The sequence below is a fragment of the Poeciliopsis prolifica genome, unplaced genomic scaffold (genome assembly GCF_027474105.1).
Source record: "Poeciliopsis prolifica strain line A6 unplaced genomic scaffold, Auburn_PproV2 SCAFFOLD064, whole genome shotgun sequence".
In the NCBI taxonomy this organism is placed as follows: Eukaryota; Metazoa; Chordata; class Actinopteri; order Cyprinodontiformes; family Poeciliidae; genus Poeciliopsis; species Poeciliopsis prolifica.
The window spans coordinates 913,088-937,828 of record NW_026562439.1 but is presented as its reverse complement, the minus strand read 5'-3'; the positions used below and the strand labels follow the sequence as shown (position 1 = coordinate 937,828).

The following is a 24,741-nucleotide window of genomic DNA, read 5'->3' as shown; positions in this document are numbered from 1 at the left end:
TGGCTGCTAAGTGTTTAGCCTGGTTGCTAAGTGTTTAGCCTGGCTGCTAAATACAAAGTTAAATATTTTACTGACCAACACCTGTTAGCAACATGTTGGCTGGAATATTCAGGTAAATTTTTACCAAGTAAATATTTGGTTGATAATATTAACTAAGGACTAAAACTAGCAACCAAACAAAACATTTGATTCCAAAATAAATGTCTTGCTTTCTTGCCAAATATTTAAATATTAGCTGGTGAATTAAATATTTAGTTTAACGCATGGATGAAATGATGAAAATATGATGAACCCTAACACTTTTCTTCAGGCTAAATAACAAAATATCACGTAATTTCTTATTCTGTAATCCATAACCAACCAGATTTTTTTGCATTTGACCAACTGATCGCCAGCCGATCGATTATTTAACTTCACATCAGCCTGACTGACACGTTTCAGCGTCTCCAGGCCACAGATGGATATTCGCTCAGCAGCATTCCTGTAGCTGTTATAGGAGCAATCAGGCGAATAAATGATCTGAGTGACACACAGATGTCAAGATAACACAAAAACGTCCTTTTCACATCAAAAGAGGAAACATTCTGAAGAAACGATCCTGAACACAGCAAACCGCCCAGATCACCGGTTGGACAGAGTCTGGGAATCTGAGGAATGTGTATGATGGCGTGCAAGAAGTGCAGGTTGATGTTTCATAGAAGTGCAACAAGATTTTATTAGGAATTCTACAAGAACTCCTCTTTCACCATAAGACTTCCTGGAAAACAGTTAAATATTCGGGTTATTCAGAGCAGCGGAGATAAGCAGCCAGGCCATTAGTCTTTGGCACACAGTTGGGAGATCTGGTGCCGCGCCAACTTGGACAGAAAGTGTTGGCCCGACACCTCCTGAACTACATAACGATTCAAGTTACTCAGAGCTGCTGGATAATAAAAGGCAGGAGGATAATACACCCGGAGGACTTCAGCGCCACGCAAAAGTATTTACGCCGCCTGCAAGTTTCCTGCATTTAATCGCTGTAAAACCAGGAAAACTTAGCCAGGAATCCACATAATAAACAAAAGGAGTGAATTAATATAAACTAGGTGTAAAAATGTTGTTTAGGATTCAAATTCTGTTTCATAGATAATCTGGAAAGTGTGGCATGCATCTCTGTTCACCAAATAGATACGTTTTGAAGGAATTACAAATGAAAGTCTTAAAGGGCAGAATAAATGTTGTGTTTTAGAGCCACATGCTGCCAATTTATAGCATAATTAAGTAATTACATTACCTTCAGTTTTTTAAAAAAGCTGAATATATGAAATATTATTTTAAAGAAATTGTAAATATTTAATGAGCCTCTGTCTCTTTAAAACCTTCTGCTCTTTCTGAAACTCCACCTTCAGGAAGTCATCATATCATCACTCCTCTATTAACCCTTTTGTTACAGTTTTACCCACAGATTTTAAATGTGACCAAAAAAATTCTCCTTTCCTTCTACATTGGCTCTAAAACGGCGTCATAGGAAACCATCTCATTGTTACCACAGGAGTTAGCTTTAGCCTAACTAGAAATACGCTGCATGTAAATATAAAATACTGCACAAGTATTTTGTCAAAGATGCTAAAGATGTAAATTACAAAGAGTTAACCCTGGAAATATCACGGTACGTACATTTCCTCATGGTTATTGCCAAAGGAGAGCAGAAAACAAGCAAATCGTCTGAATTCTGGCCGTTACACTCGGCTCACTGAGCACAGACCTTTCCACTGGGTTTGTCTATTGTCTCCACTGTGTTTACATTCAGACAGCAGAGTGAAACAATGGATGGGAAGCATACAGCGACCCAGTGGGGGGGTCAAAGTTCAGCCACATACGGTTTACTGTAACCCAGGAAATGTAACTTTTTACGAGCAGAGACGCTGATGATGCAGATTTTTACTTTTACTTTTTGACTGTTTAAGCAGCAAGATAGATTCAAAAATGTCAATACTAACCAGTTAATGTACATTTTTGTGAGTAGAAACACGACTGCATGTGTTTCTATTTTCAAACCAACAACTTTGTGAAGTTCTTTCTCTTGCTGTTCCGTCTCTTTTTTTTTTGCAAACTTTCAGTCTAGTCTGTGCAGCCAAATACGAGAAAATACTAGGTCAGCTTAAAGACAAGAAAAATCAAGAGTAAAAAACTAAATAAATCAAAAATAAATCAATGCTGAAGAGAGTTAAAGCAGAACTTAAGAAGCTCTGGAGACTTTAAGAGACTTTGGTTTAAAACAATTGCTCAATCCAACTGTAGAGCTGCTTTAATACATTTAATATTTAACCTTCTTCAAATACATGTAACAATAAAACAAAAGCATTTCATTTGCTGAACTGAAGAACTGCAGAAGTTGAACCTGATGTGAGAAAGTTGCCAGTTTGATCATTTTTTGTGAAAATTTATTCTGTAAGAAGAAAAAAATAATAATCCCACTGTTTATAATTTTCAGTATAAATTTGGCTTTATAGCAAATTAAAACATAAATATTCAGAATCTCAGTAGATTAGAGAGACTTGAGTCAGACCACAGCAACCAAACACAATATGCTGCATTTCCACTGACCATTTAGTTACACAATTTGACATTTTGAAAATAAATTTGCTAAATGGAAATAAAAACTTTTTTTTAAGAAAAAAAAAGTTCTGACACTAAGATGAGGTAGTTTTTTTTTTACTGTATCTAAAATTGGTTTACTCCTGTTGGAAACCACAAAGAAGACGACAACAGGAAGTAGTCGGAGGATGTTGTGATGCTGCATGTTCTTTAATGACTCATCAGGTAAACAAATGTTTTCAGGTGTGATTTTAATTGAGTTCCTTATTTACTGGAAACATAGCAATTGCAAAATTGTGGGATTTTTGATTAGCAAAATACATACAAAGATTTATGCTAATTTGTCGTGGAAATGCAGCAAAGTTTTGTTAATGTCCTTAAAACAGATGACTGGATCTGATGAAGTCACACAGGTACAGTTACCTGCTGATTGTCAAAGTGTGTCACTTTCACACTTTTTAGCCTCACACTTTTTCTTCCACTTAACTTTACATCAATCGGCTTAATCTCATAGCTGAAACTGTGCAAAACATTTCTGCTCTGAAAATCAACTTTTAACTCTAATTTTCAGATGCATTTTTAATTAGCTTCAAGCAACAAAAAAAGAAAAAGAAACCATGTAAATGTACAGAAATAAGCCCAGAATGACTGACCGCGTTCATCCATCGCGCAACAGTGTGAAGGTTAAAACTCATCCTGATGTTGCAGCCTGTTATTCCCGCAGCCGCATGGCAGCTCTGCAGCTCAGACTCTGCAGCGCAGACTGCACAGCTCCAGATAATCCCTCCACACAAACACATCTGCAACTTCAGATGACAGGAATGGAAATCAAACCTTTGAGACGGTCATGTGTTGGTTCCCCCTGGACTCTGCTGGTGCTGCTGGACTTGGATCCGGGTCCGGTGGCTCTTTGCGGCGTCGTTAGATCATCGGTGGCAGCTGCATGGCGGCCGCTGGAAAAGTCACAGTGTCCGGCTTCACCTTGCGAGACCCGCCGGCGTGTCTGGAAAACGGAGAGAAACTGGAAATCTGCAGAAACTGGAAGACAGGACGGTTCGGCGTCCTGACAGACCGCTGGAGTCCGGAGAGGAAGAGGAGGAGGAGGAAGAGGATGATGCGAAGACAGGAGGAAGAGGAGGAAGAGGAGGGAGGGGCCAGGGCATCAGGTGCAACTCCAGGAAATTAGGATTAGAAACAAAACAGCTGCTATAAAAGGAATAAAGTCCAAGAAAAACAAACATTTCATCTTAAAAATACTTCAAAAATGAATAAACCGATTAAAAAAGGTGATTAATCGGTTAAAGGTGATTAAAGGTGAATTATTTTGACTCCATTATTGAGTTTTGAGAACCGGCTTGATTACTGAGCAATTTTAACAAAGGTCCAGGGGCGACCCTAAACCTCCTGGGTCCAGGGGCGACCCTAAACCTGCTGGGTCCAGGGGCGACCCTAAACCTCCTGGGTCCAGGGGCGACCCTAAACCTCCTGGGTCCAGGGGCGACCCTAAACCTCCTGGGTCCAGGGGCGACCCTAAACCTGCTGGGTCCAGGGGTGACCCTAAACCTTCCAAACCTTAATTCTTAGTCTTCTTCTCTGACCTGCAGCTCCTGGGGGCTAAGCCCCCTTGTCTTTAAAACCTTGTGACGCCCCTGCCTGCCCCAGTGTTAAGATCTCGACCTTTGGCCTAGATAAAGCCCTTCATGAGGCTATACAGTTTATTTACGGCAGCCCAGTTTAATCATTGGCTATAAAGTCTGGTTCGTTTAGGGAGGTGTGAATGTGCAAGTGGACTCTGGTCCACCTAGAGTTTGGAGCTGGAGACCACTCCAAAAGGAGAAGGGGCCTGACGCGCACAGCATTCTGGGTAAATACAACCAAAACAAACGCGCTAGCCTAGCGCTAGAGAGAGAAGTTACTTCTGTTCTTGTAGAGAAATCCTACAATCACTAAACTCCATTTTTATTTCCGTTTTGTGAAGGAGGAAGACGCGCTCAGTGTTTTCTTTTTGTGTTGTTTCCTTGAGCAGTTCTGGGTGCAGCGCCACCACAGGCGGGGAGGACAGCAGGTTATTTCAATTAGCCAGGTTTGTTTCACACAGTGTGGAAGTGAACCGCAATAACCAAAAAATAACAAATGTTGCAACTTCGATCCCCAATCAAACCGGACAGTAAACAGAAAACTGACTGTTTGATCGATCCATTGGTTTGGATCTTAAATTAATCAGACTGTAATTCGTTAGAATTTGATCCTATATATGTGGATATAGTTCATTTGACCCATGTCTGGTGAACCGGTTCTGTTTTAATGAATGGGATCTGGATGATGAAACGCTGACGTGTGCAGAGCCGGGCGGAGACGCATGGATCATATTGGACCGTCCAGCTGGTTCTCCTTTTAATCACAGAGTTCTGAATGGACGGGGACGCTCACGTGACAATGACGTAATGTAGAACCAGGATGTTTGAATCTCAGCTGTAGGTGGAACCAGTTTATCATTAGTGAACGTTCATTTTATTGTGAACGACTTATGAAGTCATGTTGGATGTTTTAGAGATGTCAGGATATTTGACGCCCCCTTCTGACCAAATAACGCAAATACAGAAGAATTTATCTATAAAATGCTAATAAGTCGCTTTTAAGTAAAATATTTTCAATTTAAGGGTCATTCTGTTGCAGTTTTAAATATTGACATAAAATATTAATTTCTGATTTAGTAACTGCTGGTTTTACTGGATTTCCTGACTGTTTTTAACAGAATTAAACTTAACATACCAATTTTGTAGTACTGTGGGATTATTTTAATTTTACCAAGCCTGTATTTTAAAACCTCTTTGGAAACCATCTTGTTGCAGCTCAAGCCATATTTTCTGTTTATGTGACAAAACGGGAAGAAGTTTTGTCTTTGTAATAAACTACCAGCAGAGCGGGGCAGAAACTGGGTCCATTTACTTAAAACTACATTTACTTGAGTAACATTTCTTGGGGGAAAAATAATTTCACTAGTATTTTTACTACTCAGTACGTTTTACTTAACTTGAGTGATTTTATTATTAAGTATCTCTGATGAAAAATTCTGATGTTTTTTATCAAAAGCAACTGATGGGAGAAAATGTGTCTGATTTTATTATTTTTAATATGAATTACTGTCATTTTGGTCCTTGAAATACCAAAATTTCTACTTAATTTTATAAATACTAAATAATTGATAATCAGTTACTCAGTACTTAACTAGGCTTTTCAGCAAATGCATCTTTACTTCTGACTACGGTTAAAGTGGATTTAGTTGTGTTACTTATTTAATGTAAATTATGTTTATTGGCAAAGTTTTGAGGATGTTTCTAAGGGAAATGCAGCTAATAAAGGAGATTTCCATTCTAATTTCCTGTAAAGTAATTTGAATGAAAGGTACCTCGTAAATAAATTTACCTTCCCAGAAAAGTCAGCGAAACTCCCCTAACCCCCCCCTAAAAAACCCCCCAAAAAGTCTTGGGTTGTAGATTTAGTAAAATTTTATTTATCTACAAATATTTTTCCATACGGCATACAGATAGATTATTAATTCTTTTCAATGTGGCTCTTAAATTGATAAGTTACACAGTATCATACAGAAGCTGGATGCCAGAACTGCACAAAAAGTTGAAAAAATACGTCTTATTTTCCGCGGTCTTTACATGTTTTTCAGTGTTTTGCAGCATATCGTAGAGCAGTTCAGCCGTCGAGGTGAAACGGAGGAAATCAAGGAGAAATGTGCTACTTTCCAAAATCCTCCACAGGCGATTTTCCACTTTAATGATGTTAAAATCAACCTAGACTCGTTTCTTGTGATTAGAAAACGTAGAACAGCAGAATAAAATAAAATATCGATGGGGAAACACTGTGGAGATGAACGCGCTGAATAGCTTAAACCTCAGAAGAACCTCAGCTTGAACACGGAAACGTCCAGAAACTCAACACACGGGGAAACGAAGACAACATGGCAGCCGGGAGGAGAAACCGGATCGGCGAGCGCCAAGCCGGTCCTCCGGTTCTCAGGTGGGAAGTCTCTTCTTCTTCTCTCTGTAGTGTTTCCTCTTTAATCCTCGTCTTCGTCGTCTTCGTCGGAGGTCTGGTCCCGCAGGTCGTCTTCATCGTCCACCTGTAAGGGAAGGGCCACAGTCTAACTAGAGCAAACAGACAGAACAGAGCCGAGTCAGACGGCGACCTCTGACCCCTGGGAGGCCGTGACAGAGATTCATGTTTCTGGTTAAAGATGCTGATGAAGAAACTTCTCAGAAGATTAAAACGGGATGATGGTTGTTTGAACTTTTATCTGAAATGTGATATACAAATAAACAAAAACAAGAAAGGATGTAAAGGAGGGAGGAAGGAAGAAAGGGAGGGAAGAAAAACTAAGGAAGAAAAAAAAGGAAGGACTCAACAAAGGGAAGTGAAGAAGGAACTAACAAAACTAGGAAAGAAACTGACAAAAAGAGGGAAGGAAAGAAAAGGAGACAAAAACCCAGAAAACATGTAAAGGATGGAGGAAGGAAGAAAGTGAGGAAAGGAGGAGAAGGAATAAAAATAGGAATCCAGGGAGGAAGGAGGGAAGTAAAGGTTTGACCCTATTTGATCAACAGGGTTGATGTGCTTTTGACCTTGTTTGACCTCCAGTGCGTGTTTTCGTACCGTCTCTCCCAGGTCTTTGAGTCTCTGCTTGAGGCTGTGGATCTTCTGGTCCTGGTCCGCCAGCAGCATCAGCAGGTCGTCCTGCTCCTTCTTGGACTCCTGGACCTCCGTCTGCAGCTTGGACTTCTCTGTCTGCAAGATGGCCGCCGTGCTGGTGGCCGCTGCCAGCTGCTGCTCCAGTCCGGATCGACTCTCCTGAATAAACAGCGAGGAGGAGAGAGAGACTGTAGGAGAGACGCGGCGGCGGCTGATTTACACAGAGAGAAAGAAAACCATCCAACCGTCACACCTTCAGCCGCTCCATCTCCGCCGTCTGAGCCGCCAGCCGATTCTCCAGTTCTGCCTTGGCTGCATCTGAGGAGCTGTCACTAGGGGGCGCTGTGTCAGAAGGCTGAAAGACGACACCAGAAACTGAACATCTGGGATTAACACTCAAACAGCAAAATTATTTCTGTCCAGTTTTTAGAGCAAATGTCTTATTATATTTGAAATAAGATCAAACTGATGTAAAAGTAACTTTTTAGCAAAAAAAAAAAAAGAGCATAATTTAAGTAAATAATTCTTGAATGTTAATTAAAAAGTACTAGTTCCACTGGATCCACTGTGAAAAATGTCTTGCTATGAGTGGAAACTTTAAATCCATATTCAAGTATTGTTTACGTAGAACAAGCTCCTACATCTGGCAGAAAAGTTACTTGTCAGTTAGTTTTGTCTTATTTCAAGTGTGTTAAGATATTTGCAGTAGAGCCTGGACAGAAAAATGCTTGGTAAGATTTGGCGTTTTTGCGTCCTAAACTTCACATCATTCTAATTTTAATGACCTTTGGCCCTGCTTCTGCTCTCCTCAGCAGCTCCTGCCTCTCGGCCTTCAGGTGGCTGATTTCTGCCAGATGGGTCTGAACCTGGTTCTTTAACACCTCCAGTTCCTGCAACACAGAAATAAAGACAAAACTCAGGTTTATTTTTAAAACACCACTCAAAAGAAACATGAGTTCAAAATAGTCAGATTATAAAGTAATTAGTTTTTTTGTACTAGTTTACATAATTATCAAACTAAAAAGTCCAAAAGTTAAATTGAATTTTCTGTCGATGAAAAACTTTATTGAAGAATCATCAGAAGAATGAATTTACTTTAAGAAAGTATTTAGAAACATACCATTATTAGGCCTGTCACAATGATAAATTTTATTGACGATAAATTGTTCCAGTGATTATTGTGAAAAACGATAATATTGTGATTTTTAAAGGAAAATATTGATAACGGTATAATCACACCAATTTGCTTCTCAATAATTTATAAACTTTAATTGTGTAAAGAATATTTAAACACTGGAACAGAAAAGTATTTTAAATACCCAAAACACAAACAAAAACATGAATAAAACAGAGTATGAAATCTGTCTAAACAAAATTTCACTGCAGAAAATATCAAATTCCAAAATACTCCATTGATCCGAAAAGGAAGTTAAATGACGAAACTCAGTCATTCAAAAGTTTTCAGTTTCATGTTAGTTTATGATGTGATTGATTCATTGCTTAACAGTGAAACTGAATGACTCTTATTAATCTTAAATTGTGTTTTTCCTCCCATATGGAAATAAATGTCCTTTCGTAGAACGGTTTTCATAACTGTATTATTCGTTTGTTTTGAACGTATGTGATCTGTGTTACATATCTTTAGTTGTTTATGTTGAATGCTTCAACCAGAACAGGGAACTGCAAATGGTGTGGATAAAATAAAGAAAGAAAGTTCAGAAGAGCTTCTTTCACTTCCCCAGATAAAGATTTTCTTTTAAAGTAAAGCTGAAGTTTGGAAAAAGGTTAAAGGTCATAAATCCTACCTGGAGAAGCTCGGTGTTCTCTGATTCTGCTGGACCCTCGGCTGCTGACTTCTGCATTAAACACACAAAAAAACATTTAAAAATCACGTTAACTCCACATGCAGAGCTGTACACAAATATGACTAATCTGATGCAAACGTAACAATTTTTCTGTTTAAAACACATCCATGTTGGGAAATTATGTAAATCCTATTCCAAACTAATTAATGTTGTCTATCCATGATTAGTTTTAACATTAGAATTTGAGTAAAAATAAAATAAAAAAATAGGCTATTTAGTTTTTATGAATAAAAATTAGATGGTCATTTTGTTTATGCTGAAATTCATTCAGTATAGATGGCGTATGCTAGGTGCTATGGCGCTAGCTCCGTCCAGTCAGAGTAGACATTTCTGATCAATGAGTTTTGTTCAGACCGAAATAAAGGAAAAGCAGAAACCAGAAGGAGAAATAGAAATTGAAAAAGAAAAAGAGCATTTGTGCAGCTGCTGCTTGGAAATGGAAATCCAATAGTTGTTTCTCTCATTATTTACAACCGGGCATTACAAAGACTTAAAGAATGCTTCAATATCACTTAAACACACTCATCACCTTCCAATTTGTTTTGCGTTAGCTCTAGCTAATGGCCCTAGCTAATGCTGTTAGCTCCACTGCTAAAGGTGTTAGATCCTCACAATGACATCAGCTGCTGCTAATGGTGGAATGAAATAACACAAACAGAAGATGCAAAAAGTAAAAGGTCACTAGAGCAGCTGAGCATGGCCATGCTACTGACCAGGCTGTCGATTAGCGCATCTTTCTCGCTGAGCTGCGTCTGCAGGAGCGTCTGTTGCCTCCGGAGCTCCTCCAGATCCTCCCTGAGCTGAGAGAGCTCCTCCGTCTGCAGCCCGTTCACCTGAGTGTCCCCCTGGCTAGACTGACTCTGGTTTTCCTTACCTGAACACAAAGACCAAAAACTGTCAGACACACTGTGTTCCTTTAGATGAAAAATATGATTTTATGTCCAGGAGCATGAATTAAACTAATTAAATTTGATTCTGAATAAAGTCACTAGCAGGTAGAGACAGACCATCATCCTCCTCAACATGCATTTAGACACCAGCAGACGGACCCACCTAGCTTGAGTTTCAGGATGTTGTACTGGTCTTTGTGCTGCTGAATCTGAGACTGCTGCTGACTGACTGTAGCCTGCAGCTGTTCGGTCTGAGTCGTCATCGATGAAACTTTCTCCTTCAGCTCCTGAATCTGAGCGTCCTGATCAAACACAAAGAGACTCAACATGCTGGCAAAGTGAAATAATCTGCCAATGGAACAAGGTCTTTTAAGTGCTTTTTTTCTCAATAATACTGCATTATTGACTGAAACCAAGCTCCTATTTCTAGCTGAAAAGTAATTTATAACTTAGTTTTGTCTTATTTAAAGTGTCCTAAGAAACTAGACCAAAATTAGTTGGTAAGATTTTGTATTTTTGCAGTGAATTATTGATAGATTTCTGCGTCAGGAGTTACCTGTTCTCTGATCAACTCTTTGTACTGAGTTACAATGTTATCATGTTGCTCCAACGTCTTCTTCACCTCTTCTTCCTTCTTCTCCTCCTCACTGGACTTGTGGACAGCTTTGGTTATCAGACCTGTGAGCAGAAAGAAAGAGAATGCTGCATCTCTTCTATGTCTGGTTGACTAAAACCTTGCAGAAGAGCCGATCTGCAGTGAGGACGGACCTTCCAGCTCTTTCACCAGCCTGGTGAACTCGTGGTCGAACAGCATCTGTTCCGGAGACGGGAAAACGGGCTGCGGCTTCTGCGCCGCCCGCGAATACAGCTCATGTTTGGTGATGAAGCCCAGCTTCTCCACAAAGTTCTCCTTCCCGATGCGCTTCTCGATCAGCTGCTTTAGCTTTTCCCTGAACAAGAAAATGAAAACTGTGAAAAGATTGTTTTAAAGGAACTCACCAGTTTTCAGACTACGTCTTTTTAAAGCCTCTTGCTGCTGATCTATTATAAACTGAAACAGTCTGTGGTCGGAAGGTGGTGCTTTTTCTAGCCAATCTTTAGTGTTGGTAGGACTGTTGAAATGATAAATTCATTAACAGCATGATGAACTAAAACAAACACAATAATTTCTATTTGCATCATTTATGGGTTTTTTCTCTTTCTATCAAAAACTGGATGATAAAACTGTTCAGTCTGGTGCTTCGGTCTCAACTAGCTCCTTATTTTGAAGGCCAATTTTATTTACAAAGACATTATCATTAATTTTAGTTGTTTTTTCTGTTTTGTTTATTTATTTTGGATATTTAAATTGTCTTCCAGTTCCACTGTAAAAACAAAAAATCTTACCAGGTTATTTTTGGTCTAATTTCTACTACAAATATTTTACTATACTGGAGATAAAACTAAAATAACTTTTCAGCCAAAACTACTTGGTAAGATTTTGTGTTTTTGCAGTGTAAATATTCATTAGAATTCAAAAGTTTATTGATTTGTGAGAACGTGTTCATGTACTTTTATTCCATTACATTGTATTACTTGAAAATGGTCTCAAAACAATAACATTGTTTATCGCAATAATGTCTGGGATAATTCAGCTGGGTGGAGTTTAGTTGAATATTTACATCAGAGATAATCAACTACAAGTTAAAATGGGACAAATTTACTAACCAGTAACTTTCTGGACTGTCGATAGCCGATAATAGTCTTGGAAAAGATAACATTTGCATCTGGTCTCCCAAGAATCAATCAATCAATCAATCAAATTTTATTTGTATAGCACATTTCAGCTACAAGGCATTTCAAAGTGCTTTACATCATAAACACAAAACACAAAGGCATGCAACATAGAATAAAATACCAAGTTTTTTTTTTTTCCCCTTTCCCTCTTCTTTCCCTTTCTTCCCCCTTCCCTTTGACACGGAATTTGAGCGCCTGTTACCGCCGGACTCCGCCGTCCGTTTAACCACGGGTATTCGCCGGGCCCCGTTGCCCACAACAGGAAAAAAAAAAAAAAAAAATACAGTTTATTGCGTTTGTTCTCTGACACTTACTTGGTGTAGTTTTCCAATGAGTTGTCGTTATAATAGATGCAGATCCCAAGCAGGAGAGCGCAGAGACCCTGGACCAGCCGCTCGTCTTCTCCCAGATTCTCTGAGATTTGAGCCGTCAGCTACAGGAGCCCCGAAGTCAAGGACCAACCATCATCCTCAGGATGAGCGCTGCCACAGGTCAACGGGGAAATTTGAAAGAAATGAAACTTATTCTTGCATAACTTTGGATAATTTGTCCATGTTGAGTATTCTGGACATATTTTCTGTTTTTACTTTTTCACTAAACTAATAGACTTAACAGCCAGGTCTCTTAAGTCTATTATTAAAATTTATTTTCTTGTAGAAATTAATGCTGCAAATAATTATTTTATCATGTATTCTCACCATTAATTAGATTAAAAAAACTGGCATATTCTGCAGTTTTTTTCATTTTACTACATAAGACTTTTTATACAATATTAGAAATATATTAAAAGATCCAAATGAATTAAATTTCTATTAAAATACGAAAAACATTTTACTCCTAAAATGCAACAAGATAGCATTCCTTTATGCTTGATCATTTGTAGCAAAGGATTCATCTGCAGCAAATAAAATACTTCTGACATCAACATGTGAAAGGTTCAGTCATTTCTGCTTGCCAGATTAATTTTGGATTAACAGATTAATAAATGGATAGCAATCGGTGCTTAACAGGAAATTCTTTAGTTTTGTTTTTTTTACAGAAATTGAACCAGGTGAAGCAAAAACCGTCACTTGAGTTCTGATGAGATTTTTTTACATCTTAAAAGCAAAATGTGTATATATTTGGCTTAAGTACTTCTCTGAATATATTTTCTTTCAACAGACAGCATTTTTAGAGTCTGGGTTAAATTATTAGTGAACGGTTATTTCAATAATTGGTTCATCGTGATTGATCAGATTGTTTCAGAACCTGCCTGGATCAACAGATACATTTTTCCGAATTCAGAAGCTCTGCATGTTTCAACAATCCCTGTTACTTTACAGTCCCTATAAAGTAACAGTATTGGTTATATAAATCAATCATTATTTTGTTTTTTAATAAAAAATTACAAAACAATCTCCTTCACTGAAAACTGGGCACTGCAGTTTTCCTCCTTTCTTCCTGCTGAACTCTTCCAATCCAGCGGAAGTTAATGGCTGACAGATTTTTATCGACATAATTTAGTAAAATCAGGGTTGCTACTAATTTTTTAACACTCCTAGGCTTAGACAATACCCACAGATTTATGATTTTACTTAAAAGAAAGACTGAGACCTTTAAAATTGGCACTTACTAAGGGTGAAAACCAGAACAACCTGTTCAGGATGAACCCAACATGCCACAGACTGAGCAGCACGTTTGAAATAAGGATACGAAGGGAACATTTTCCTGGTTGTGCAGGAAGTGTGTGACAGCGATGGGACAGTTGCTGATCCACGTGCAGAGCAGCATGAGAAGTCCCACTCTGGTCTGTACTTTGCTGCCCTGCAGAAAGAGAGAAAGAGGAAACAAACGTTTCCAAACATCAGTGAGCTGTCGAAGAACCCCACCATTGTGTTTTAAAAACATTTCTTCGTAAGGAAATGTGACACAATTGAAGGCTTTTGAGAATATATTTCTTAAAAAATGGACAGAGTAGCAAAATAAGCCCCAAAAACAATAGTGTGAAAAAATAAAAAAACAATCCAATTTCTTGACACCAAGGAGGTAAAACTAATGTGACTAAATGAACAAAAATTTTTTTTTTTTTTTTGGTTTCTAGGATCAGGTTAATGTATTAAAGCAATGCTTCAAAAGATATCCACTGTTAATATGGTTAAATTAGTTAAAACAGGTTAGCATGCTGGACTACAGGGTAAAACTTGTTTAAAAAAGGATCACAAATTTAAATTTTTATTGTTTTGCAAATTAAAGCTGAATGTTTAATTTGTAGCAAAACATGCAAAACAAAATCAACTAAATATGCTTTTTCGAAAGGAATCAATTCAATCCCATTAAAATGAGTTTTTTCCCTGAAAAGTAGTAAATCTTAAGCAGAAAATAAGCTGTAGTTAAGATGCTGTGATGTAAAAATAAAAAATGTTGTGTAAGCTGCTTCCTGATGCATTAAAAACGCTCCACATGCTTTAGGACGAGAAGAAACATGTTTCCTGCTGTGAAAACAATAGTAGACAAGCATGTTTAACGGCAATCTGAGCAACAGAAGAGCCTAGGGGAAATAAAACTTATCTGCTTTAAGCAATACAACTTAGAAAAGTCACCTTCTCAGCTTTTGTCTCCAAACGTGACGAAATGCAAAAAATGAGGAAACAGAAAAATGAAAACAAGAATAAATAAGCAAACTATAACGTGTTCCAAGTTTAAAGGCCATAAAGAAAAACTTGAATCAGTTTATTTCAAATGGACGATCAGAATTAGCTTTTATTTTTCATCAAAATAACAGTAAAATATTGTGGTTTTTTTTTTATATTAACAGAATCTAGGTTACACAAATCCAACCAAAGTCCGAGTTTTTCACAGCAGTTTGAACGACCCAATGCACAAAAAAGATTTGTGCCACTTCCATGGTGGTATTAATTCTGATCTGTGTCCAGTTATTTTCAAAGCGTCTGCAGTCAGAACGGTCATATTGCAGCTAATCTGACATTTTCAACCATCGTGTTTCTCAGAATGAAATCGGTTGGTTGTAAGACGAAGACATACAGTTTATGTGAAAGTGAGACCTCTTGTTTATACACCAGCTTTGTTTGGTGTATAAACCAAACTGCTGAACTATTTGGAGTTCAAGTAAAGTCAACATCATGAAAATTTACTGTATGCAGCCTAACATTTATGCACTACCTTCTGTAATTACTAGTTTTTAAATTGAAAAAAAAAATTATAATAATAATAATTTTGGAAAAGTTATTTTTCTAACTGAATTTGTCATTTTTGAATCATGTTATCCATTTTTTCATTTCAGCCTTTAATAAGAATTTAAGCAGAATTTGTACATAACTTTGTATTTTGGTTCTTTAAATCAGTTTTATTTCAGACGTGTTGGGACGACCTGGTCATTCCAACACGTCTGGGGTTTGGAAATATTTCTATTTCAGATCAGTTCCTACTGAGGCAGCAGCGAATGCACTAAATGGTTAAATACGACGCAAATACTGCCAACAAAACAGAATGTCATTTGTCAGGCAGCTGTTTAAAACTTTGCAGATTTAGTGTATTGTGAAGGTTTAGCATTTGTAAATTAGCATTTTTTGTATCAAACTGTTTTCTGCTTCTGGTCAGTGAATGTACCAGATTATAAAAGGCCTTAAGTTGCATGACAGTCATAATCAAGTTAATGAAGAGAAGCGCTTCTTCCCACAAAGGTTCTGTTGGACACAATGGGAATTTAAAAAGTAACTTGTGAAAAAAAGACTTAAATGATTAAGAACAGTAACAGTAAAAGCTCCTAACTTGAAGAGGAAAAGACCCCAGCCACAGCACAAACTTCCTCAGAGCTGGTAGCACAGAGACAATTGACATGATGCCGACTTCGTCCCCATGAGAACGTAAAGCAAACCCCAACAAACAACCAGTGCTGTAATAGCAGAGGTAGGGGATGGAATTTAATGTGTTGCCAAAAGGATTTTGAGTCATTTTTGCCTACTGAGGTGAAAATGACGCCCAAATAAATAAATTTTTAAAAATGTCATACCAGGTCTATGATATTATTATCGGGATACAACGGAGAAATCAGCAATAAGGCCAAAGAGGGAAAATTATGAGGGACATAAAGCCTCATTGGATGAGAGTGTGAACACATTTTACAAGTACAAAACAGATGAGTAATAACTCAAACAAAACCGTGAAAAACTGCCTTCAGGAAAATGCTCAAAAAATAAACAGTAGCATAAAACGGTGCTTAAATGTAAATATCACAGTTACTGCAGCACGTTTACATGCTGCCATAGAGCTAACATTGGAATCTACACACATAAAATCAAGCATAATTACCTTCGCTTATTAATCTTTGATTTTACCATCAATAAGTGTCGTCAAGAGAAAAAAATGGATGTTTACTACCAGCTCCCTTCGTTCAGATGAACATTTCACATTTCATGTGAAATGTAAGAAATGGCAATCCGCCCTCTAATTGGCCATGATTTCCTACCATTTTCCTTGAATTGTCTCTGACCGCAGAGTTTTTGCTATGATAAACACAAACAATGTTGTCAGAGGTTTGCTCCTTCAGATAAGCGGCGCGTCTACTTCCGGGTAATTGGGACCGCTAATTGGTCAGTTGGCGAAAAACGCCCTGGAATGATTAATGGGGGATTGCTCTACGTCCGCATGAGGGTGGAGACGGCGTCATGTCAATTCAGCTGTTAGGACGACAACAATCACCAGAAGCTGTTTCTCTTGCTCTCCTCTCTACCTCTCTTGCCGTTCTCTGTGTGTTTCTGTGGTCAGTTGATGCAACCAAAATGTCTGTGTTACATTAGGGGCAAAGCAGGGCACTAAAAGGTTAAAGGGAAGCAAGTTTCACCAACATGTGGGACACAGAGACCCCCTACTATTCAGGCCAAGCCAAAAACGACCACCCAAAGACTCAAAAACACACACATACACACTGCAGAGGCATTTTACTCACCCGCCGGACGATCTTATCACCCTGAAAAACCACAACTTCATTGAGCTTCGCATTTCAGAGTTACTGCTACGCTACCCAGAAACACCCAGTGTGAAAGAGGCAAAGGCAGGAGGCGTTCTCTACCTGAGACAGGATGTTAGTGCACTGCTGCAGCAGCGAGACGGGCGGCTTGCCCAGGCTGGTGGCGAGCTGCACCCTGAGCAGCTGCTCCTTCTGGGTCAGGTTGTCCTGCAGCGTGTGAGCCAAAGCCACAGCCGCACACCAGTTAGACAAAGAGTCAGCAGAGAACAGGCCGCCGCACAGCAGCTGGCCAGCGGAGATGGAGTTAGCTGCAGAAACAAAGAGAAAGAACGAGTAAAGGTGTGTTCTCACCAGCCCTGTTTGGTCCACTTTAATCAAACTTCCAGTTTGGCTTGGAAGTCTGGTTCAGATGGGGAGGAGCGAATCCCCAATCGACCAAAAGAATTAACTCTGGTGAGCCTAAAAACCCTCAATGTCAGTTTGGCTGAAGTGAGCTCTGGTGGTTTGAATGTATATGTGAATACAAGTGGACCGTAGACGGCTTCAAATACAGGAAATGGACTACAGTGCAGGGAATTCTGGGTAAATACAACCAAAACAAACTCAAGTAGCGGGAGCCGATCTTCTTCACCGATCGTATCTATCTCAGCAAAAGTCTAACAATAAACCAGTGTCCTTTTATATTCCGTCTTTAGAGAGGCTTGACTGACAGACCGGCCCACCAGTTCACATCTGTTAATGACAGTCACCCCACCTATGACAACTCTGCATTGTGATTGGTATATTTTGCAACATTTCAGACCAAAAAATTGGTACCGATCAAAATGGGAATCGGCAGATCAGGATTATTAAAGATCAGTAATCAGAAACCAGCCAAAAAACTTCAGCTCAATGCACCGCTACACTGAACTGCTGTGTTGCTGAAATATGCAATACATATAAATTTGGATCGAACTTCCAGAAAACTTCAAAACAGCCGAAACACTGAGTTCCTTTAAATCAAGGCTAAAAACCCACCTGGTCACAGGTGCCTTTGACTGTCAGTAAATGGAACATTGATCAGCATATTTCATGCCTTTGCTCTATGATGGCATTTGATAAAATGTAATGTTTTTTTGCTTGTGTCATAATTAGTTACTGGAGATACCAAACACAATAAATAAGTCAAACTATGAAAGATGCGAACAGGAAACGTACCGTCAATGGTGGAGGGCAGCAGGGTAGCAACAATCTCCCCCTGACCTTTCTGGTTCTTGTAAAGGAAACACTGGAAGCAGTAGAGGACGGCGCAGCGCAGCACGAACGGCTGCCTCTCGTTCACCATGGACATAAGCAGAACCACAATGGCTGGCCTGAAACACAAACATCCCAACACATCCATAAAGAAAAACCAGTCAGAAGTGGGAGGAAGCTTCAAATCATGGCGGCCGGGTTTACCTCGGAGGGTTTGACGGGGCGTTGACAGAAGCAAAGTAGTCCTGGTTGACCTGTGACCCCCGGATGACCTCTGAAACTGTGTTTATTGTCTGGAGGGAAAAACAGACGAATCAGAACTTGGAAACGTTTTTGGAACGACTTCACATTTCAGTCATGTTATTAAGGGAAAATTCAAGGTGTCTTATTGGGATTTGATGCAAAGGACCAACTTTTTTCTGGAAAGTGTGGCAAGCAAACAGAACTCATTATAGCTGCAACTTTGCTCATCTACAAACACAAAATATCTCAAAGCACAGTTAACACTGTCGCAATTAATCAATTAATCGCATATTAAATTAAAATTCTGATGATTAATATTTCTTAAAGAGTAATTTAGTTTTTAATTAATTTTATTAATGGTTTTGGTTTTAAGTATGGTTTCTCCCCATTTAATTTATCATTTTTGGTTGAGTTGTATTTTGAATATTCTTTATAAAGTTTATTGGTCTTTGAGAGAGTGTACTTACATTAACATTACCAATAAATTACTAGAAAATGGTCTCAAAACAATATTATAATTAAAAACCATCCATGTCCCTCCAGGATTTTGCAACTATTTTTGTGACTTTTTTACAATCAAAAACAGATTTTTTTGTGTTACTTTATAAACATTTGAAATCAGTTACTAAAATAATTTTTCTTTGCAGGCCTTGTCAGAACATGATAAACGTCACAAAGTTTTTCCAGGTGGCGGTTATGAAGGTGTAATCTGGGAGTCCTGTTGGGATTATTACCTCTGTGAGGATGTCAGCAGGAACACCGGTCGCCATGAGGATGGTGCACAGCTGCTGCAACAGGCCACACTGATACATGCACTTCTGACAGCTGGCTGTGGCTCCAGGTGAGTTCACAGGTGACACCATGACCCGCACCAGCTGGGGTAACGTTAAAGAAAAAAAAAACAGCCATATATGATGATAAATCTAATCTGGTTGCTAATTTAGATTAAAAGCAACAGTTTGTGTGCTACCTGCAGCATGAGGTGGAGGTTTGTGACTTTCTGTGCTGACCAGCCGGAGTTATCGTCCCCGACTTCGAACCACGGCTTCATCCTCTGGATGTAGGATCCCTCTTTGAAGAAGTTCTGGTTGGAGCTGTTGTTCTTCAGCAGGTTCAGAAGCAACAGTAAACAATCCTCAACCACGATGCCTGGACACAGAGACGACAACGGATCAGGAAATGACGAGGAGCCTCCTTTAAGTTGTTTTATCAACAGTTTCTGGGTTTTCTGAAGAAAATTCAAAGTTCCTGTTTGACATTCGCTCCTCATTTCCAGCTGTACAATTAGCATGAATCAACCCAAAGAAGACAAATTACAGCAAAGAAAAATGTACAAAACTCACAGCAGACCATCTTAGGTAGTTGAACCAATGATGTATTTCTCCTGTAAAAATGTCCTTATATGGAACAAACACCAATTTTAACCGTTCAGTAGTCTTTTCACCTCCATCACTGCTGCCTTCTTCTGTGATGATATCCAGCAGACGTTCGAAGGCGTTCTCAAACGCCACGATCTTCTGAATGGCTGCGTTGCCTTTGGTCAGCTGCTGGATCAGCAATAAGCCCTGTAAAAAACGGAGAGGAAACAACATTTAGCGGCTGTCGCAGATCAGTTCAGACAGCTACTTTCTGAACAACTACACAAATATACTCACATCATTACGAATTACTTCTCTTGAGTCTGCCAAAAGGTCCATTAACCTGGAAACACCTATGAAAGGAAATAAATGTATTTCTCGATCAAATATGAATGAATACATATCTTTCAAGTAAAGCTGAAACAATTAAAAGGATTAATCAATTATTTAAATAATCAACAATTAATTTAGCAATCTATGATCAATCATTTACTGGAGTAGATAAACCCAACATCAGCAGTTTGGTGGAAAAACATATGTAGAGCGTAATTAATCCAAAACTTCCTCAAGCGGAATAATTTTAGTTTCACGCAGTTCCTATTTACTAAAGGAATGGTATGGTATTCCATTTTCAGTATGGAAATGTTTGTTTTCTTATTTAAAAAGGAATTGAATTATTAATTTGCATTTTTAATGGACTTCTATTACTGCATAAAAAGGCTTATGTGATTAAATAAAAAAATCTATATTATGTGCCATTTTTGAACCCAGTTAAATCACCAGACCAATCTATTAATCGCCAAAAAATTGAAATAAGGAGAAATTTGTTAACTAAAGAGTGACTCCCAAAGGCCTGGGAGTGAAAACATGAAGCGTTGGAAGGAAACTCACCCATCGGGCTGACAAGAATAATCCCCTGCACCTGGACACCCTGGTTCTTCAGGAGAGCAGTAAGCATCTTTACGCTGGGCCAGCGCACATGGAAGTCAAACTCCTTTAAAACAAAATAAAAAACAATAAAATCAGGGCACTGAAGTACAGACAGCTCTGCAGCTCAGACATGGCCGGCGTGTTGCTACTGCAGTACCTCCAGCAGGGTGAGGAGCAGGGTTATGTGCTCTGGGTCCTGGATGAATTTCTCTGTGAACTGGGTCCCAAGGTCGTCAGCCTGCTTCTGAGCGTTTTCATCTGGAAAAAGGAAATTTACCTTCTCAGATAAGATTTTATTTAAATACCCCAACAGGAAACACACTTTCTGGAAGCTCCCATCTTTAAGGAATACAGTGGTAGTATCGTGTTTCATGATGGAAATGCATCATAAAATAGGTTTTTTCCACAATTATGAACAACTGTATCAGTTCTAATCTATCATAACAAACTGTTTGGCTGAGCCAAGATGATACGGGACAAAATTCACAATCCACTGGACTATCAACTTCACATAGTTAAGTATTGGCAGATTTTTTTCTAAGGAATGTAATTAAGTTATTCATGGATTTTTTTTCAGGCAAGTAGGGCATACCTGAAAAAAATGTAGTTTGAGAAGTTAAAATATTAGGTGCAACGCTACTTCACATGCTACTGGCTGATGTTTAGAAAGCAGACAATCAAGGAGCGCCTGTAAATCCACACATTTTAATAACTTAAAAATTTAGAACTGAAATTATATGAAAAGGTAAATACTTGACAGAGCAGTAGATAAATAAAAGATAAACTACATAAAAATATCAGTATTTACTGGGAAAAACAAAGAAAGACTGAGAATTTGAGGAAAGATTCAGCAGAGAGCACTGTGGGGTTAGCGAAGCATTGGTGTTGCAACTCAAACACCTTCCTGGATATTAGAGAACTTGGTTGGTTATGTTTTTAGTAACTTATCAACAGCAAGGTTGCCTTTATTTCAGTAATGAACAAACATAATAATATGGTTTCCTGTGACACAGAGGGAAGGATGGGAGGGAGGAACTGCTTTTAATTTAAGCCACAGCTGACAGATTCTCATGAAGGCATGCCATAAAAACATATCTGAGTAATTCAAATGTTTTTAGGATGCTCAAAGTGGAAAAAAAACAACAAAAATAACAATGAACTTCCTTCCACATTCAAAACAGAAGGAGCATGTGAACTGGCAGGAGTTGGTGGTTAAAAGTGTTTGCATCATGCACAGTAAAATATTTTTACCTTCTGATTCATCTGTAGGGTTAACACATGAAAGAGAAGAGAGAGACACGAGTCTTTACATGACGCAGTCATGATCCATATATGGTGGAGGATGCAGACTGAATGAGGTCCAACTCAACACTTTTACACATGCAAACATAAAACTGAATCTGCAGCTGCCAAACATTGAGGAGGAACAATATTCTGACTAGATTTTGTTTGAATAGTGAAACTTTGCAGTAATTTATGCCTCATCTGAGATAAAAACAGTAGTACCTTGTTCTTCCTCCTCATCGTTGCTGATCACATTGTAGAGTGTGTCCAAAGCATATCCCAGGATTTCTGAGTCTGATCTGTTGAATTTAAAAGGGCAACATCATTTACTTAATGCATTTCATTTCTGAATTGTGAAAACAAGCAAATCTAAAAATTGCTGCAACACACTGCACTAAAACTCCAGAAGCAAGCTTTCTGTAGGTCATCATTTAACATACAAAGAGCCTGAAGGTAAAATCATTGTTTGGTCAGCAGAAGATATTGTTTTTTTCACTACATAAGGTTGAAAATGGGAAAAGAAGAGCAAGAAGGAAGCCAAGCTGGGGCAGCTACTATCCAGTAGCTTGCCACCATCAGCGTGTGAATGACTGAATGTAGCATGAAGCACTTTGGAGGCCTGTGGACTTGATAAAACACTGTACAGGCCATTTGACAATCATTCTCTACTTTACAATAAATCTACCCTACAAATTGAGACTGCATGGTTTTCTGTGAATAACCTTAAAAAAACAGCTTGGATCAAACACTTCCCATCCCTCCTGCAAAATCTGTTATTTTGAAATGCCTGGTAATATCGCAGAACCTTTGCATACCTGTCGGTGTGCAGAATGTTTATCAAGTGATCCATGGCCTGTGCGCCAACTTCCATGCGATATTTCTGCAAAAAGGTCAAAATTTCAGTTTCTGGAAATAGTACTTTGTCGTACCTTTCAGAAAGAAAACCACCTCTTTTATATTTTTACCTTTGAGAGGGACTTAAGCGCTCTGACGGCATCTCTACGGTCTTCTAGTAGTGTTGAGGAGGCGACTCGGTCACACAGTTTCTGAATCTGGTCAGAGGGAGAAAAAAACCCAAAAAGCTAATGATTTGTGAGAAATAAATTAATTTGTTCTACAACAGTACATTTTTTGGGTATTGGTGTTATATTTTTGGAAACAGTTGATAAAAGTATGTATGTATTTTCTTTCTGTAAACCTTAAGATGATAGACATGAAAAACTGTTGTTTTTGTTTAAAACATCAGCAGTTTTTGTTGAAAACAAAACTGCTAAGTTTAAGTTAACCTATGTATGTTTAATTACTTCAAAAACTCCAAGAAATACACTCTTATTTCATTATATTTACTATTTTTGTTAAATCTTGTTATAGATTTAGATTGCCAGCTCCCACCTCTGTATTGAGAACTATTTATTATTTGACTAAATTCTTTTTAGAATTTGTACCCTTGCCAATATAAATTGTATTTACTTCTGTAAATAAAATCTGATAACTACATGATAATTATGGTAGATAGCGCAAACAATTATTGGTTTTGAAATCAGAAGCATATGTGGAGGTTTGAGTACTTTCAACAGACTATAGCAGCAACACGCATCAATACTTTGCTGTAGACCTGCAGGGAAGAATCTGCTGATTGTGTTTTTAGATTTACAAAGCGGAATTACCAGCTGATCCATCTCTAGATCTGATCAAAGCTCTTACTAACGGTCATACAGTTTGTGATTCAAATGAATTTTGGAAATTAAACACTGGTGATAGGAACTTCTTTTGGCCATTTTCTTCGACCAGCTTTAAACAGTTTGAAGTCAGTTAGCAGGTAAATTTCACCCATTAACAGCTAACTGACAGATTTGCTATCTTAGCTATTTAGCATGGCTAGCTTTCTGATTCAGAACTGTCTGTCTCTCATAAGTAATTTGAACGCCATAAGAAAAAAAGTAGAGGTTAACATTAAAACACAGGTGTGCGTTAGTGTGCATACATTATTGAGCAACGTGTTTTTACTTTAGGTGAAACGTATGAGCCACAGACCGGAGCAACAGCTAATTGATTAGCATTCCTACCGTCTCCGCTCCTGACGGTTGCGGCCCGGCAGTCTGTCCTCCCATCACTCCCCTGAAGAAATTCATCCTGAATGTTAAATATCCAACGTTTCTGAGTGTTTAAAGGAAGAACCTTGTACCTCAGAGACAAGAAAGTGTTTATAAAAACGAGAAATGAAGGGCTTTGGTCGAATTTCTTTCACTGACCGAGCCCCGGAACACAAATGAGGCCAGCGCGCATGCGCGCAGACGTGGCGATACGTGGCCGATCAGCAGCTGAAGGAGCTGATTATTTAAAGGGCCAGTATACTCATCAATTTTTAAAAAGCTATTCCAACCTGGATTGGTTTAAACAGGTATTGCAATCTTAAGAGTTAATATTGTTTCTTTTGACTTATATGCTGTGAAAAAAATATTATTAAACCAACTCCCATTCATTTATAAGATCATCAAAGAGTAAAGCCTCTTCAGAAAACTTTAGTGGTGGTATTGAACTAATTTTCTTACGAGTCCTAACAAATATTGTGAAGTGAAACAGTAACCAAATTTGTAATGATCCAAATCAAAATTATTTCTCCATTAGCGTCTAATGACACTGGTTGAAAAACTTTTGTTTCCCTAATAACTTCTTAAGGCAGACTAATTGTTTCTAAGTTAGCTGAAATTGCCGAGAAAGTAGTTACTAATTTCAGACTACATTTTAACTCTCATGCAAATAAAACTGACTGTGATTCTTGAATCACCATCAGAACTTTTATTTAGATGCAGATCCAGTGAAGAATTTAAAAGTGAACACCTGCAGTAAACAAATGCAATTATTCTACCAGTGATAGTGAAATTTGGGTTCTAAGTTCAGAAAAAGATACCAGAAGA

The 24,741-nt window shown here is 38.4% G+C and overlaps 2 protein-coding genes across 4 annotated transcripts in view; both read right to left on the bottom strand.

Moving 5' to 3' along the window:
- Nucleotides 1-3,682, bottom strand: part of coro2aa (coronin 2Aa) — a 38,178-nt gene extending 34,496 nt beyond the window's left edge. Inside the window, exon 1 of the mRNA XM_055019889.1 lies at nt 3,412-3,682. Coding sequence (XP_054875864.1) covers nt 3,412-3,426 — 15 coding nt within the window. The 5' untranslated portion in view covers nt 3,427-3,682. The remainder of the gene's footprint in view (nt 1-3,411) is intronic.
- Nucleotides 3,683-6,068: 2,386 nt separating this feature from the next.
- Nucleotides 6,069-24,106, bottom strand: uso1 (USO1 vesicle transport factor). Of its 3 annotated transcripts, XM_055019922.1 has the most exons (26): nt 23,890-24,106; nt 22,789-22,875; nt 22,639-22,703; nt 22,046-22,122; nt 20,697-20,797; nt 20,501-20,603; nt 19,907-19,962; nt 19,696-19,816; nt 19,222-19,400; nt 18,986-19,126; nt 18,213-18,301; nt 17,973-18,127; nt 16,878-17,083; nt 16,755-16,775; nt 14,389-14,403; nt 13,502-13,612; nt 12,124-12,242; nt 10,802-10,983; nt 10,590-10,711; nt 10,197-10,335; nt 9,857-10,017; nt 9,084-9,134; nt 8,064-8,168; nt 7,532-7,633; nt 7,243-7,437; nt 6,069-6,712 (listed from the first exon to the last, which is right to left on the bottom strand). In XM_055019922.1, the coding sequence occupies exons 1-26, from the start codon at nt 23,953-23,955 to the stop codon at nt 6,650-6,652; spliced, it is 2,832 nt and encodes a 943-aa protein (XP_054875897.1). In that variant the 5' UTR covers nt 23,956-24,106; the 3' UTR covers nt 6,069-6,649. The 3 variants fall into 3 exon arrangements, with proteins under 3 accessions (XP_054875897.1, XP_054875898.1, XP_054875899.1); XM_055019923.1 differs by lacking the exon at nt 14,389-14,403; XM_055019924.1 differs by lacking the exons at nt 14,389-14,403; nt 16,755-16,775.
- Between the last annotated feature and the right edge of the window lie 635 nt (nt 24,107-24,741).

Bases quoted from the DNA above. Each gene is read 5' to 3' on its own strand.
- uso1 (XM_055019922.1), bottom strand. From the start codon at position 23,955: ATGAATTTCTTCAGGGGAGTGATGGGAGGACAGACTGCCGGGCCGCAA. The intron at 8,169-9,083 runs GTAGGATTTATG...TCTGTGTTGCAG, and splicing joins AGAACACCGAGCTTCTCCAG to GAACTGGAGGTGTTAAAGAA. The intron at 6,713-7,242 runs GTACGAAAACAC...CTTCCCTTACAG, and splicing joins TCAAAGACCTGGGAGAGACG to GTGGACGATGAAGACGACCT.